The 16,435-nt window shown below is 42.9% G+C and overlaps 2 protein-coding genes across 5 annotated transcripts in view; one reads left to right on the top strand and one right to left on the bottom strand.

Moving 5' to 3' along the window:
- MACC1 (MET transcriptional regulator MACC1) overlaps nucleotides 1–14,181 on the bottom strand; it is a 75,956-nt gene extending 61,775 nt beyond the window's left edge. For 2 of the 3 annotated variants that reach the window (XM_083379390.1, XM_083379393.1), the window contains exon 1: nucleotides 13,964–14,175. In XM_083379390.1, coding sequence (XP_083235516.1) covers nucleotides 13,964–13,991 — 28 coding nt within the window. In that variant the 5' untranslated portion in view covers nucleotides 13,992–14,175. Of the gene's footprint in view, nucleotides 1–13,963 lie in introns of all 3 variants that reach the window. The other variant, XM_083379392.1, reaches the window with a different exon arrangement.
- The window catches only part of ITGB8 (integrin subunit beta 8), a 45,227-nt gene continuing 42,174 nt past the window's right edge, over nucleotides 13,383–16,435 (top strand). The window contains exon 1 of one of the 2 annotated variants that reach the window (XM_083379395.1): nucleotides 13,383–14,222. In XM_083379395.1, coding sequence (XP_083235521.1) covers nucleotides 13,925–14,222 — 298 coding nt within the window. In that variant the 5' untranslated portion in view covers nucleotides 13,383–13,924. The remainder of the gene's footprint in view (nucleotides 14,223–16,435) is intronic. The other variant, XM_083379394.1, reaches the window with a different exon arrangement.

The raw sequence follows: 16,435 nt of genomic DNA, 5'->3' as shown, positions 1-16,435 counted from the left end.
ACTCACAATGATATAGATAATCAGAAGAATTTAAATTAACACAGGCACTTAAATTAACACAACTTTCTGAAATATTTTCCAACAACTGTTACCAAGGAAAGATACCAAAAAATCCCCTCTGTACAGAGATTGAGTATATGTGGTGGACAAATAGTTGCATCAATAAATATGCTATTCTGTGTTGTCCTCCCTGTGCAGAAGCTCACCAAGAATTATTATTTCCACTCTTTACTAAATTTCCTGGTTGTTCCAATTTGTTGTACCACAAGATGTTATTTTCAATCTGATTTTATTCTCTTGACCACAGCCAAGTACTTACTGTTCTATAATTTGCACAGTACAACATAGTATTAACTTTAACTCCTTTAAGATATTTTAATATAACTATAATTTTTATTTTATCTTAATTAGTTGTTTTATTTGCTGGTCTATGACCAAATGAAGATTGATTTGATTTGATTCCAAAATGTTTTAAGTTCAGAACATTTGTTGCATTATTTATTTTGTACTGCAGTTGTCATGGTTCTGATCTACAGAGACAAATAAAATAGAACTCTGAGGCTTGCAATTCCTCAAAGAACATGTTTATTGATACAGAGTATTGGCACTTGAAAAGTGAAACCGAGTCTGAAGAGATGCATAACAATTCCCCAATACAAAGTTAAGAAATCCCACCCCTAACACTATGCAAGCAACTACGTTTCCCCATTCAGCTTGTTGGCGGGCTTTTCATGAAATGCCCAGCCTGCAGTCTTGGGAGCAGCCTATGACCTTGGTTCCCATGAGAGAAAGTTGAAGAGAGAAAGTCTGTTTTGTCTAGTACAACACCTGGCAAACCCCCCTCCCTCCGTGCTATGTGGCAACTAGGAATGAAAAGGAAAAAATGGCTGCAGCAATGCTCATTCTAAAGTCGACAGCAGTAATAAAATAGATAACCAATATTCTGCAGTGTTTTTACATTTCAATTAAATTCAAAGATTGGTAGAGCATATTTCTGTGTTTAGGACTGAAACCTGGTAATTTCTTACTGAGATTAATCAAATTCAAATTAGTTACTACATAAAAACTTTCTCTGAAACTTCACTAAGATTAAAACATAATTAAGTATATTTTTAAGGAAAGAAAGTTGGCAATTGTATGAGTTGATATTGTTATGAGTACACACTCTGTACAAGTGAGAACAAACATTATATACTGTGAGTTATATATTGTTATTTTCTCACCTTTCCAATAAAATAGTTCACCAGACACTTAATTCTAAATATAGATTGCAATTAATCAAAAAGCATTTCTGTTAAATTAAACAACTGAAATGATCTATATTCATTTTAGGAGTATAGATCTTTGTTAAAGGTATTGGGTTTTTATAGTTTCTGCTTCTTGTACAGTGTAGTTACTTGAAGAGTTATTTTGAATTATGAATCAATGCATTCTAATCTAATTAAGATAATCAAGGAGAGAACCAATCTAGAACTAAGGAGAAATTTCCTAACCGTGAGAACAAATTAATGAAAGGAACAGCTTGCCTCCAGACGTTGTGGGTGATCCATCACTGAAAATTTTTAAGAAGAAACTGGACAACCATTTGTCTGAAATGGTATAGAGCAGGGGTCCCCAACCAGCATGCCAGCAACTGGTCCTCAGAAACAAGTACGGTAAAGCCCCATCCGTGGGATACAGGCAGCAGACAAAACCACACACTCTCTGGTCCGTGGAAAAACCTTTCTTCACAGAACTGGTTCTGGTGCCCAAAAGATTGGGGACCTCTGGTATAGAGTCTTCTGTTTGAGCAGGGGATTGGACTAGAAGACCTCCAAGATCTCTTCCAACTCTGTAATTCTCTTATTTTTTATTAACATGATAAGCCATGGTACTTAATTTTGGTTTGTAATAAGCCTCATTTGGCATAGTTTGTTGCATGACAAGAATGTTCAAATAGGTATAATTTAGATAACATGAATTGGATACTATGTATGTCTAGAGAGAAAATATTCCAAAATGCCAAAAAAAACTGTCCTAGACCCAAAATGCAGTATAGTATGTAAACTCAGAGATCAGTGGCTAAGTCACAAGCTGTAATTGGTTTGTTTTTAATTTACCCTTATAAGTGGACCAGCCTATTATGACCTATTCAGTAACCCAGTTTTACAAAATCTGCCTTATTGTTACATGTATGTGAGTTCAGCCAACATTTTATTGGAGTAAATACCTGGGGGAAAGGGAGGGAGCTTCCTTGATTTGAAAGAAGGTACTTTCCATTCATTCATCTATTAAAAGAAACCTTTGTTCATTGATGTTTGCTCATCAAGCACTGTCAGAATATTAAATGTGTAATGTGGAAAACCATCCATGCATTTTTCTTTGCTTGTATCCTTAATCCAAATTAGCCTATAAAGACTTACTGAATTATTATTTAAAATGATTTACAGGAAATGGAAGAAAAAGCATTATGTTCAGCTTCACAGAGGGATATGAATGAAGACATCCATAATTAATAATTGTTAGAAGAATTAGTATGGGAAAAGACAGAAAGAATTTTATTTATTACTCACTTCTAAGAGTGAGAAGAAAAATACATGGCCCTTTATTTTCTATTCTCTTTTCTTTCACTTTGGGAGTATCTAGCAATAATGTCTATTATTGGAAGTATGAGAAGAACTATTACAGCTCTATGCTAAACCCACGTGGATAATCCCAGTTAAGCTGTATGCACTAATCAGCTATATACTGTATAAGAGGTTGGGAGAAAATAACTGCAATCAAAGTAAACAGTAATGGGCCAGACAAGTAATATGATCTAGATTATAGTGGCTTCCAGATATAAATCAGGACTTGCTAATTATGGGCCTTAATAAACTGAATAACAATGCTAATTGTTTTCAGTATCCTGTTACATATTAAGCTGTGTAATACATTTGAATGGGATATAGTCTTGAAGGCACTCCACAATTATAAATCTCATTCAAGCAGAGATCTCTTGTGGTCTGGAGGAAGTCAGTATAGCTGAGAATTCATTTTGATATAAACGAGAGGCAGAAAAATTTTGGGCAGCTCGGGGTTTGCACCCAAATGCTATTTGCTCCTGGGGGGGATGAAGGCAACAGTGAGAGGGTAAACTTTATATGATGATGCATACAGATAGTTCTCGACTTACAACAGTTCATTTAGTGACCTTTTGGAGTTACAACAGCACTGAAAAAGTGATTTATGACCATCTTTCACACTTACAACTGTTGCAGCCTCCCCATGGTTATGTTGTCAAAATTGCTTGGCAACTGACTCATATTTATGATGCCTGCAATGTCCCAGGTTCATATAATCACCTTTTGTGACCTTCTGACAAGCAAAGTCAATGGGAAAGCCAGATTCATTTAACAACCATGTTACAAACTTAACAACTGTGGTGATTCACTTAACAACTGTGGCAAGAAAGGTCATAAAAATGAGGCAAAATTCATTTAACAACTATCTCACTTAGCAACAGATATTTTGGGGTCAAATGTGGCTGTAAGTCGAGGACTACCTGCATTGATGGGACTGGGATTTCTTGGATATTTTTTCTCAAAGGGGGGAGAGGAAGTTTCAGAAGATACTAGCTTTAGAATCTTTGCTTACTGTGTGATCCAAAGAGGCTGTGATTGTAGATATAAGTACATATTTGGATATTAAAAACATATTCAGGGGCCTGTTTAGTCTAGAGTTAAGGCACCAGGCTAGATAACTGGAAGACCCTGAATTCTAGTCTTGCTTTAGGTGTGAAAGTCAGCTTGGAAGCTATGGGCCAGTCCCTCTCTGTCTCAAAGCACAGGCCCTCCTAACCCTCCCCCTTTAGTCCCGCTCAAAAGCTGTGCTCTCAAGGTGTTGACAGAATGTCCAGTTTCAGCAGGAGCTCATGCAGAGTGAAGAGATGGCAAGTTCTCATCATCGGGGGGGAGGGTTGCAGGAACAAAGGTGACCGACCCCTAAACATGGCGGTCAGTGCATAACAGTATTTAACAGCCTCAGGCAGTCGTAGCAATAATAGTCAATAGTCGGTAGCAGTGTGGAAAGAACTTCCCAGCTCCAAGCAGCAGCAGAAACCACGAGCGGAGATAATCAACACTCTGCAGCTCACTCTGCCCCACAATGTTTATAGCATACACAGGTGGTAGTGATCAATGTTTGTGTTATGTACTGGGCTCTTGAGGAATACCACGTGGGTTGCTGAAGCAGCTAATGGCTCTCCAGCAACCCAGACTACAAGTCTCCTGTGCTGCAATTGGCTATCTCCAGGCGGCAATGGTTGATTCAAACATATTGGCTGCCGCCTAGGGGCTAGACTATATATTGCGGCTAGTTGCAACCATTTCCCCAGTACAGTTTCTGCACGAAATAAATTATGAGTTACCCTGTACTCAGTTACACATCTTCATTCCTGCACCAAAGAACCCTCTATTTAACAGTGGCAACGAAGGTGGGATCTTGCTTCACTGAATAAAGAGTTGAAGTCTATGAGGGAAAGGCAGTGCACACCAGAGGGAAAAGGCATTTCCCCCCCTCCTCTCTCAAGGTTGGCTAGCAAGCTATGCTAGCGACCTCGTGCTCAGTAGACTCATTCCCTGAGCCTAGAAGCAAGATTCGGAAGAACGCAGGAACCAGCAAGAAAGAATGCCGAATGTCGGAAAACTCTGAGAATTCGATGTGAAACAGCCAGAGGAATGGCCATCATATTTATCACAAGTAGAAAACTACCTCAGGGCCAATCAGATCGTGGAAGAAGGACTGAAGGCTGCAATGCTACTCTGCGTGTATGGCCCAGTAACCTTTGGCCGAGAACCTTTTTGCGCCGACACCAATTGAAGCAGTCTCCTACTCAGATCTCAAAAAGAAGCTAACCAGGCATTTCCAGCCCAAGATGTCTGAAATGGCTTGGCAGTTTAAGTTTGACCAAAGAGTGAAGCTACCCGGTGAATCACCTTTGGAATTCATAGCGGGCCTAAGGCATGCCGCATGCCTATGCAAATTTTCAAATTTAGAAGAGCGACTACGAGACCGGCTCATCTGCAGCCTATGGGACAGAACGCTTCAGCAGAGACTCTTTGCTAGGCCAAACTTAACATTTTCTGAAGCACAAGACGAAGTGATGGCCGACGAAGCCGGGGGCACAGTTCAAACAGTACAGCCAGCCAAATCAACAAAGTTTGAAGAAATGGTCCACCTTGAGGATGCCAAATGCACCGAAGAATCTTCTGAGGAAGAACCTGAAATCAACCGACTCCAAAAGCAACCCAACGCACAACACTGCAACAGCCAGCAGCGAGAGGACAGTTACAAGGCAGTTCTCTTACAGAGATGTAAGGGGTGCAGCAGCAACCATTTTTGTGCCAATTGGACATTTCGATCAGCCATGTGCAGACCTTGTGGAAGGACAGGCCACATCGCAGTAGTTTGCAGAGACCGCCACAGAGACCGGCCACCCAAACACCAGTTGGAAGAACTGACTAGGAGAGGTACTGGGGCCCAGGGTCCAGTTAGTGTGGGGTTTTTCAGAAGCCATAAAAGCGTATGCTGCACCGGGGCTTGACACCCCCCTCAAATCCAAACTTAAGCTCATGGTAGAGCTACAAGGAATTCCATGTAAGATAGAATTGAACTCTGGCTCTGCAGCCTAAATTATTGCTCAAGATACTTTTAACTTTGTGTGTTGGTGCAGTAACAATTGGGCCAAACTAAGACCCTCAGGTATAATCCTAATGGACTTTCAAAATGCTCACGTTAAAGTTAAGGGAGAAGCCACTTTGTTGGTAAAGTTTAAAGGGTTTTTGGGGCACTTGGATATAATAGTAGTAGGGGGCCAGAGAACGAGTCTCATTGGACTCGATTGGTTTGATGCCTTAGGTATTCAGATTACTGGCATAAACCAGACACAAACTATAGACCTCGCACCAGTATGCAAGGAATATGTGGATGTTTTTGATTCAACCCTAGGAACATAAACAGGCCCGCCTATCTCATTTAAGCTAGATCCCAATGTAGTTCAAATCAGGGTTAAGCCTCATAGGGTCCCCTTTGCCTTAAAACATAAAATTGATAAGCTTGTAGAACAGGGCGTGTTACAGCCTGTTGATGGTGGGGAGTGGGAAACTCCTATAGTCACTCCACTTAAACCCAACAGGGAAATTCACATTTGTGCTGACTATAAATGCACTTTAAATAAAGCCCTCAAGCAACACGCTTACCAGGTCCCAGTGGTCAACCATATTTTAGCCTCCTTGCAAGGGGGTACTATTTTTGCTAAACTTGATTTAGCACAGGCCTATAAGCAATTGCAGGTTGACACGGCCACAGCCACGGCTCAAACGATCATGACTCACAGGGAGGCTTTCAAAGTTAAACGCTTACAGCTTGGAGTCAGTGTTGCACCAGGCATTTTTCAGGGAATCATGGAGCGTACACTCAAGGGTATTCAGGGCGTCTGCCCTTATTTTGATGATGTTCTTATTGCAGGGGAATCCCCAGAAGTGTTGGCCAGTAGGTTCAGGGCTGTCTTGCAGAGGCTTCGCGAAGCAGGCCTCAAATTAAAAAAGAACAAGTGTAGTATTGGGGTTTCTTCAACAGAATTCCTGGGTTTCCAAATTGATGCTAACGGCATTCACCCCGCTGAAGGCCATTAAAATGGCTCCTAGGCCCAAATCAAAAGGAGACCTATAAGCATTTTTGGGTCTCCTAAATTTCTATCACACATTTCTACCTCATAAGGCCGCAATAGCAGAGCCCCTCCACAGGCTTCTAGATAAGAAAGCTCCATGGAAATGGACTAACTTACATGAAAAAAGTTTCCAGGACTTAAAAGCACTATTGTCAGAAAAGTCCACTGTAACTCACTACAAAGAGTCTAAACCTGTATGTCTTGCATGTGATGCATCTCCCTCTGGGGTAGGGGAAGTTTTAAGTCACATAGAAAAAAATGGAAAACAGGTTCCTATAGCATTTTACTCAAGGACATTGTCCTCTGCTGAGTGCAACTATGCTCAGATTGACAAAGAGGCCCTAGCCATCATTGCTGGATTAAAAAAAAATCCATGACTATTTATATGGCAGGGATTTCATGGTCTACACTGACCACAAACCTCTGTTGGGACTTTTCACAACAGATAAACAAACCCCCCACATACTATCTCCAGGAATGCTGAGATGGTCTATTTTCCTATCTGCATACAATTTTACATTAATTCACAAACTGGGCAAGGACATGGGCCATGCTGATGGCCTCAGCAGACTACCACTGCCACTAATGGATCCAGATCTGGCTCCAGCTGCTAGAATATTGTCCATATAGGACATACCTGAATTTCCCCTCCATCAGGGGACATTGCTGCTGAAACTGCCACAGATAAAATACTTACTAGAGTGTTGTCATGGATATACACAGGCTGGTTGGATAAAAGTCCAGGCTCAGAATTTCAGAGCTATTTTGTCAGGAGGCATGAGTTATCTGCCCATAAAGGGTGCATTTTATGGGGAAATAGAGTCATAATTCCCACTTCCCTAAGAGACAGGGTTTTACAATCATTACATGAAGGCCATCCAGGCATTGTCAGAATGAAAGCTTTAGCTAGAAGCTACCTCTGGTGGCCTGGCATTGATAAGGACATTGAGGCTCAAGTCCATGGATGTTATACATGCCAGCAATCTAGGCCTGAAATGCTACAGGCCCCAGTTAACAGGTGGGAGGAAATGCACACTCCCTGGTCTAGGGTTCACATAGACTATGCTGGGCCTTTTCAGGAACAGCTCTTCCTTATAGTAGTGGATAGCCACTCCAAATAGCTGGAAGTAATTCCAGTTCCTAACATGACTACTGCTAGGACCATCCAGGTGCTGAGAAAACTCTTTGCCACACATGGGTTGCCAGATGTCTTAGTTTCAGACAATGGGACCCAATTCACTGCTGCTGAATTTCAGGCCTTCCTTAGAACTAATCTCATCAGACATGCAATGTCTGTGCCTTTTCATCCATCTTCTAATGGTCAAGCTGAATGCATGGTGAGGACAACAAAGGAATCACTCAAGCACATTGTCACAGGTGACTGGCATCACAGATTGGCAGATTTTTTACTCTGCCATCATTCTATGCCCTGCATTGCTACAGGCAAAAGTCCTGCAGAACTACATTGGGGGAGGCGTTTGATCACTAAACTGGACAGGTTGCATCCAGATAGAGTGGCAGCAGAAGCCTCTCGACCAAAACCCCCAAGGGGGCTGCACATGGGCGATTGGGTTTGGGCCAGGAACCATGGTCATGGGAATCTGTGGGTTCCTGGTCAAATTACCAAAGCATCTGGAACCCTATCTTATGAAGTGGGATTAGAGGGAGGGCGAGTTGTCAGATGACACATTGATCAGCTCAGGAAACGGTTTCCAGAACGGCCACTAAGTGAGGACTGCATCATAAGTTCCTCCCAAGGTCCTCAAACTTGCGACCAAGCCAGTCCTCACATGGACTATCAGAACTTTCCTTCTTAACTGAGGTGGAACCGGAGGGAGAACTGGGGAGCCCTGGAATGCAACATGGATCCCCTGAAGGAGCAAGCAAATCGAACTTCAGCAACCGCTGTGCCTAATTTGCTGAACAATCTGACTCTGGGGTGGGCCAACCTGGAGAGGCCAGCCAGAATGCATCGAATCCCCTTGACTCAGGAGTGCAAAGGGACACAAGTCTGCCCAGCCCACTGGGTAAGCTGGTAGACCACAAAGTGATGAGAACTCTGAGACGTTCCTCTGGGCACACAAGCCTCCTTCATAACTTGCAGATTACATTGTAAAATAAAGAGCTATATATTGTTGTAATTCCTGTTTGCCACTATACTACGGAAACTAATGCTGTGATGTAACTGTTTAAAAGTGCCATCTTTGAAAACTATTCATTCAGTCGTTGTTTAATAACATTGTAACCTATATTGTTTTTTTATTTTTTATTATTATTATTATCTCTTTTAATTTAGTGTGTTTGGATAATGAGTCTTGATAATTGTTGAGACTAATTGGTGTTATTATGGTCTGTTCTAAGAGGGGAGGGTGTTATGTACTGGGCTCTTGAGGAATACCATGTGGGTTGCTAGAGCAGCTAACGGCTCTCCAACAACCAAGACTACAAGTCTCCTGTGCTGCAATTGGCTATCTCCAGGCGGCAATGGTTGATTCAAACCTATTGGCTGCTGCCTAGGGGCTAGACTATATATTATTTCTGCATGAAATAAACTATGAGTTACCCTGTACTCAGTTATGCGTCTTCATTCCTGCGCCAAAGAACCCGCTATTTAACAGTTTGGATGGCTGGTGGTCACCGAAGCGGTAGTGGCTTGCTTCTTCTTCTCTTCTGTGTGGACCTGTCGTCCCAGGTCTCTCTCTATGCCAAATCCACCCCCCTTTCCTTTCTAGTTAAAACCTGGTTCAGCGCTCCAGGCAACTTCCTCACTTTCACTCTCACTCTTCCCCTTGCTCGGGATATCTGAGCTCCACCACATGTTTATTGGACCCGTGCCCTTCCTGGCTGGTTTATGCAGCCCGGGAGAGGACACGCAGCAGGTTCCAGGCAGTTATATCAGCTTCTTTGAGTGAGGGTAGCTTCCCTGCCGTCTTGAAAGAGGCGGTGGTGAGGCCCCTCCTCAAGAAGCCTGCCTTGGACCCAGATGTATTGAACAACTTTCGTCCGGTCTCCAACCTTCGCTTTCTTGTGAAGGTTGTTGAGAGTGTGGTGGCGCATCAGCTCCCTTTGGTCCTGGATGAAGCGGATTATCTAGACCCGTACCAATCAGGTTTCAGGCCCGGGCACAGCACGGAGACGGCATTGGTCGCGCTGGTAAATGATCTCTGGAGGGCTCGGGACAGGGGTCATTCCTCTGTTCTAGTCCTATTAGACCTCTCAGCGGCTTTCGATACCATCGACCATGGTATCCTGCAGCGGCGTCTCAGGGGATTGGGAGTGGGAGGCACGGTTTTACAGTGGTTCTCCTCCTATCTCCAGGGACGCTCGCAGTCGGTGTTGACAGGAGGGCAGAGGTCGACCGCGAGGTCTCTCGTTTGTGGAGTTCCTCAGGGGTCGGTCCTCTCGCCTCTCCTGTTCAACATCTATATGAAACCACTGGGTGAGATCATTCGTGGCTTTGGAGTTAAGTATCATCAGTACGCTGATGATACCCAGCTTTTTCTTTCTACCCCAAACCACCCCAGTGATGCCCTCAACGTGATGTCCCGTTGCCTGGAGGCGGTTCGGGTCTGGATGGGGAGGAACAGACTTCGACTCAACCCCGACAAGACCGAGTGGCTTTGCATACCTTCATCCCGGGTCTATTCGGATATTCCATCTCTTTCTATGGGGGGTGAATTATTACCCCCCGTAGATAGGGCTCGCAACTTGGGAGTCCTCCTAGATTCGCGGCTTACCTTGGAAGATCACATGGTGGCCGTGACTAGGGGGGCTTTTGCCCAGGTTCGCCTGGTGCGCCAGTTGCGGCCCTATCTAAGCCGGGATGATTTATGCACGGTCACTCACACGCTCGTGACCTCTCGTCTAGACTACTGCAACGCTCTCTACATGGGGCTTCCCTTGAGGACCACCCGGAGGCTCCAACTGGTACAGAATGCAGCCGCGAGAGTTGTGTTGGGAGTCTCCCGATACTCCCATGTGACACCTCTGCTCCGTGAGCTGCATTGGTTGCCAGTTGTCTTCCGGGTGAGATTCAAGGTGCTAGTAATGGTGTTCAAAGCCCTCCATGGCATGGGGCCGGAGTACCTCAGGGAACATCTGCTGCCGGCATCAAGCTCCCTGCGCCCTGTGCGTTCCCACAGAGAGGGCCTCCTCAGGGTGCCACCGGTCAGAGAATGCCGTCTCGTGGCCCCCAGGGGGAGATCCTTCTCTGTGGGCGCCCCGGAGCTATGGAACCAGTTACCGGTTGAGCTCCGGACGGCGCCCGATCTGCGCTCCTTTCGCCGCGATCTGAAAACATACTTGTTCGAGCAAGCCGGCCTGGCCTGAGGGGGGATTGGTGGGGTTTTTTATCATTTTTATTGGGGTTTTTACTATGTATCAATTGTATTTTAATCGGGCATGCATTTAATTATCTTTTAATTTTTGTACATTTCTGTGTTTTATTCTTGCCCTGTACACCGCCCTGAGTCCTCAGGGAGAAGGGCGGTATAGAAATATTAATAAATTAAATTAAATTAAATATTAATAAATATCTCCTTGCAAAAGAAAGCAATAATACCCCATTCTCTCTTTCTCTCTCTTCTTCTCCTTCTCACTACTCCAAAGGAGAGGAATCACCTAAAACTCCAATTCTTTTCGACTTCACCTGGTCTCTCCCCAACAGCAAGAACAACCATCCCCACTCCCTTTCTCCTTCTCCTTTTCTTCCCTTCCCCCGGTCTACACCCGCCATGCCCAAACCGGCAGCAGCTATCTGAGCTTTCTGCTCCCTTCTCACCGCCCAGGGTCCCGCAAAGCCTTTTGGTTAGCTCGCAACATATCCAGTGTGACACCTGACCTATTTCTGGCGTAGAATTATTAGGAATGAGTCAATCATTGAACCAGAGTAAATACTGGGATGTAGATGTTCTATACATTGTCCATAGGGTCGCAATGGGTCGGACACGACTTCGCAACTAACAACAACAAGATGTTCTATAAGAACTTGAAGAAAATATTCTGTCTGCATTTATACATTGTGTTAAGGTGTAAAATATTTCATTTCATTTAACATAATGTAAACCATGTCACTGTAGTTTGCTGATCATTATTTATAGCTTAAAGAAATTCCTGAATCAGGCTTCTGACTTGAAACCATGGTTAAAAACTGGCTTGTGAAGTTGCAATCTAGGAAGGAGTTGAAGCTAGATTTAGTTACAATTTTAAAGCTGACTAACTTGTACAATATAATTAGTCCAAAACATACTGAGTTTAATCCAGGTTAAGATAGTAGAAGTGAATTCCACTATACTGAATGGGAATTATTTCACAGCATTGTTTATAAATGCAGCAAAACCTACTTTCTGGCTGATGTAAGAATTATACAGGCCTGATTTACCCTAAGGCAACATGAAGCAATCACTTCAAATAAATAAATTACTAACAGTGTAATTTTCATGCCTCCCACTCATAAAATCATGGAGAATGGATATCCTGCCATGTTGGCTTCCTACTACTAATTATATTTTATCAACCTTAACACCAGAGATCAGAACTGACAAGCAGAAGAAACAAACATAATCCTTCATACTATCCCATTTCCAGCTTCACAACCCCTTTCAAGATTTTGCTTGAAATTACACAATCAAGAAATAACTATATGCTGTTCAACTATACCTCTTTTATAGAAAAAGCTTTTCATGTTAGGTTAAGCTTGATTTCTTTTTCCTTGTGAACTGGTTGGAATCCATTTTGGTGGCAGAGTTGTCTTGGGGAAACCATCAAACAGGGATAAGTTCAATAGGTGTGGTTTCATAAACTGGGCTTTCTACATTTTTGCCCACTGCATTACTATTCAGAATGCAGGAGGGAGGGACCCATTGTTCAGCTACTGCAACTTTTTGTTTTACTCTTCTGGTAAAGAGTTGATCTTCTAGATCAGGGGTAGGCAACCTCGGCTCTTTTATGACTCATGGACTTCAACTCCCAGAATTCCTGAGCTGACTCAGGAATTCTGGGAGTTGAAATCCATGAGCCATAAAAGAGCTGAGGTTGCCTACCCCTGTTCTAGATGAAATCAACATGCTGGACACAGGTGGCTTTAACTTGATTTAAACCTGGATTAGATTTATCTGTCACAGCACATCAGGAAATGTATCTGTCTGTCATTTGGAGATGGTTGCACAGCTGTTTTAGTTATATGTCTGCGAATGTTAACACTCTGGCTAGGCTGGGGATGCTCAAACAGTATAACAGAGAGGAGGAAGTTGGGTGAACCAATCTGTGCAGGATGCACACTTCTGCACAATGTAGTTGGGATTTGGAAGGTCTTTGCATTGGCTCATCAACCTCTTCGCAACATAGATTTGAAGCAATGCCTACACTGCAAAGAAGTTGTACACTGCAAATGGCCAACACAAACACCTCCCAAATCCAACTGTGCATTGTGCTGAGGTGAGCGTCTTGAGTGCTGATTGGTTAATCCAAGTTCTTGTCCTATGCTGTTTGAGCGCCCCCTAGCCAGAAAGTTAACATTCACAGACGTTATACGAAGCAGCTATGTAATCGTCTCCGAACGAGAGACGCGTACATTCGCTGACGGGCAATGACGGAGAAGTCTAATCTGAGCTTTAGGCTGTTTTCAAAGAGCAGAGCGTGGGTTGATTGTCAAGCACCAACAGAGCGGAGGGCGGAGAGAGCAGCTCGCGGCTTTGCAGCCCAGAATGGAACAATAGAGGCAGGGGCGAGAGCCTGAGCCGCTGCTACGAAACAAAGAGCGTCTGAAGACACGTCTACGCCCCGCTCTCCACCCACTCTCCGTCGTCCCTCCTTCACGTCTCTTCAGTTTTGCTCTAACCTGCTGAAAGAGAAGGGAAGGGAAGAGAGCAGCCGGCCGGGAGCTCCACCGGCATCAAACCAGCCTTTCGATGCCGAAGCACCCGCGCCATTCTTCGACAATTTCTCCAACCCGCCGGGGATCAGAGAAGAGCGATCTTGGCACAGATACGCTTTCGTTCTTCACTTTCCTTTCTTTTTTCTAATTCCTCTGCTAGAAACTTGATTTTGGTTGCCAGAACAGCGGACCTCGGAGGAGAGGCGGACAAAAGGCTTTTGTCAACAGGCGGCGGCAGCGGCATCCAAGAAAGTTAAGCGGGGCGCCGAGGCGGATGGAGAGTTTCTCTGGAAAAGCAGGGCGCCGCTTCTGCCGCCCTCGTCCTGCGATTTCGGCCAAGGGATGGCCCTGCTCGCCCTAACATGCGGCTGGGCTGCCGTTCCAGCTCCATTGCTTCCTACCTGCGTCTCGGTGGGGGTAATAGTTCATCCTCCTGCCGCCTCCGCCGTGGTCTCTACAGGGTTGGCGACTCCGCGACGAGCTTCTGCGCCGAGACCATGTTCGACCTCCGAGGGGAACAAAACTGCATTATGTGGATTTCACTCCTGGCTTTCCTAACGGTCGGGCTTGTCTCGCTGCACAAATGCCAGCGGCATCCCGGCCCGGTCCTGGGAATAAGTCGTATGCTCGCGGTGATTGTGCCAGGTTCGGGGCAGCGCCGTAAGTTTGTCCTTCCCATCCTGAATCGCATAATGTTTCCTCCCCCTTCTTCCCTCTCTTCTACCTGTCTGTCCACACGTAATCCTTGAGATGCACCTGACTGGCTGCTTGCTGTTGTATCCGCATCTGCCTCGTTATAACATAGTGGAACTTGGTCCAAACACGCATTAGATCGAGCTTTAGAGTTAAATTGAACCCGAAAATCCTGATTTTGAGTTTGCTTTAAGTGTAGCTCTAATGTAACCTTACAGTTATATGAATTGATGCAAACATTGTCTCTTTTATACACTTCTAAATATAATGAAGAAGGCAGGAGTGACTGATCTAAAGTAAGTTGAATTTACAAGAGACACAACCTTTGAGTACATTGTTTGGAAAGTAATTCTATAATGCTGAGTGTTTTGAATTCGGGGTCCTAGTAGTTGCTTATCCTGACTTTGGGACATTGGCAGTAGTTTCAAATTTTTTTGCCAGATGGGTTGAATAGGTTGAATAGGATCTCCTGCTTGAGCAGTGGGTTGGACTAGAAAATGCCAAGGTCCCTTCCAACTCTGGTGTTCTAAGTTCAAGGCATATTTCACATGTATATAAAATCTGTTATCAGCATTTAAGGCACAACCTTACACATGGTCAGAAACATTGGTTCAGCTAGTTCAGTACTGAAAGCCAGCCTTTCTTAGTCCTGCTTGCAGATACAAACAACTGAAATTTAGACTTTTGGAAAATAAACAGTCTGATGAGTTTAACTATTTGCAGTTCACGTTCATGTTTTCCATATGCATGAGATGAAAAACTATAGGAATTAATTAATTAGGTGATATGTTATCACTAATTACTACTATTTGAAAGTAAGTTCATGTCTGTACTTAACTTTGGATAATTTAATAGTTCTAGACTTTACTTTTTGCATACTATTGCTCCTCAGTTCCATTGGTTATAATATCTCTTCCCCCTTCCATTGAATAGGTGTCATCAAATTACAAGAGATTCTTGGCAGGCCTTCCCTGGTCCATGGACTCCAGGAACTTATGATCATTGAATAAGAAAATATGGTCTTTTCAACTTCTCTGCTTTAAAAAACTATACCAGATTGAGGAATGTTATTGGTTCATGAAGAGTATATGGGTATTTGCATGCTGCACTGAGTAGAATTTAACAAATCAATTATAAACAGGACATGAATGTTAGATTTTCCCCATGGATATATTAGTTCATTATCTAGACAAAATCTGAGCAATTTTTTCAATCCCACCCAAATATTACATAAAATAATAGTAAACAAAGAATTGCAATAAAATAACGGGTATAAATTTTTAAAAACAATTGAGATTATTCAAGAAAATAAACAATTGAGATTATTCAAGAAAATAACCTATGGGGAGAAAATCTTTCACTTCTTTCTCCTGTTTATATATATTTTTTCCACTAGCCTTCAGTCATCATGTACCATTAACTATATTATGTGATGTGTTGATCAGCACAAGGACACCCATGCAACCAGGTTACATTTGCAATTTTTATCAGCACTATGATAATTCCAAATTCTTCTCTAAAATATTCTATTGTATATTTTTAGAGAATCTATTGGACTGTTAGTGATTTTCAGAAAAAGAGGAACCATATTTAAAATCTTACCCTGTTGTGAAATCCTTAAGATTGTTTTAGGTTGATACCTTTCTTAATAATTTCTATTCTATGAACTGGCACAATACTGGAAGCTTAAATCTCTCTCTTCAGATAAAGAAATAAATATTTGGATTTGGCAGGAGAACACTTACATGGGAGAAACCAAAAGGTTCCTTACATATTTAGAGTTGTCCAATTAGATCTGTAAGGCCTATTTGCTGATTGCCTTACTGTGTCATAAATCTTTTCTAACCTGATGTTCTCCAGGTGTGTTGGGATTACCAATCAGAATTTCCAGTTAGAAGTTGGAGTCTCAACACATCTGGGATGCTTACACTGGGGAATCATGTTTTAGAATGCGACTGGATATTAGAAATGTACCTTATTTTATTTTATTTTATTTATTTATCATATTTGTGTACTGACCCATCTACTATGAAAGTGACGTGGCATACAGCACTTAATTTGAAAAAAATACACAAAATTAGACACAATTAAAAATGTGCTTTTATTTACCTCTTAGCTTCTGATTTGATCAAGAAGAACTCAGCAGTAGCTGAAATCCAAAGATTAATTGCCATTGCTTA

This window comes from Vipera ursinii (assembly GCF_947247035.1).
Source record: "Vipera ursinii genome assembly, chromosome: Z".
Lineage (NCBI taxonomy): Eukaryota > Metazoa > Chordata > Lepidosauria > Squamata > Viperidae > Vipera > Vipera ursinii.
The sequence above is the reverse complement of the archived record's forward strand: the minus strand, read 5'-3'. Positions and strand labels throughout refer to the sequence as shown.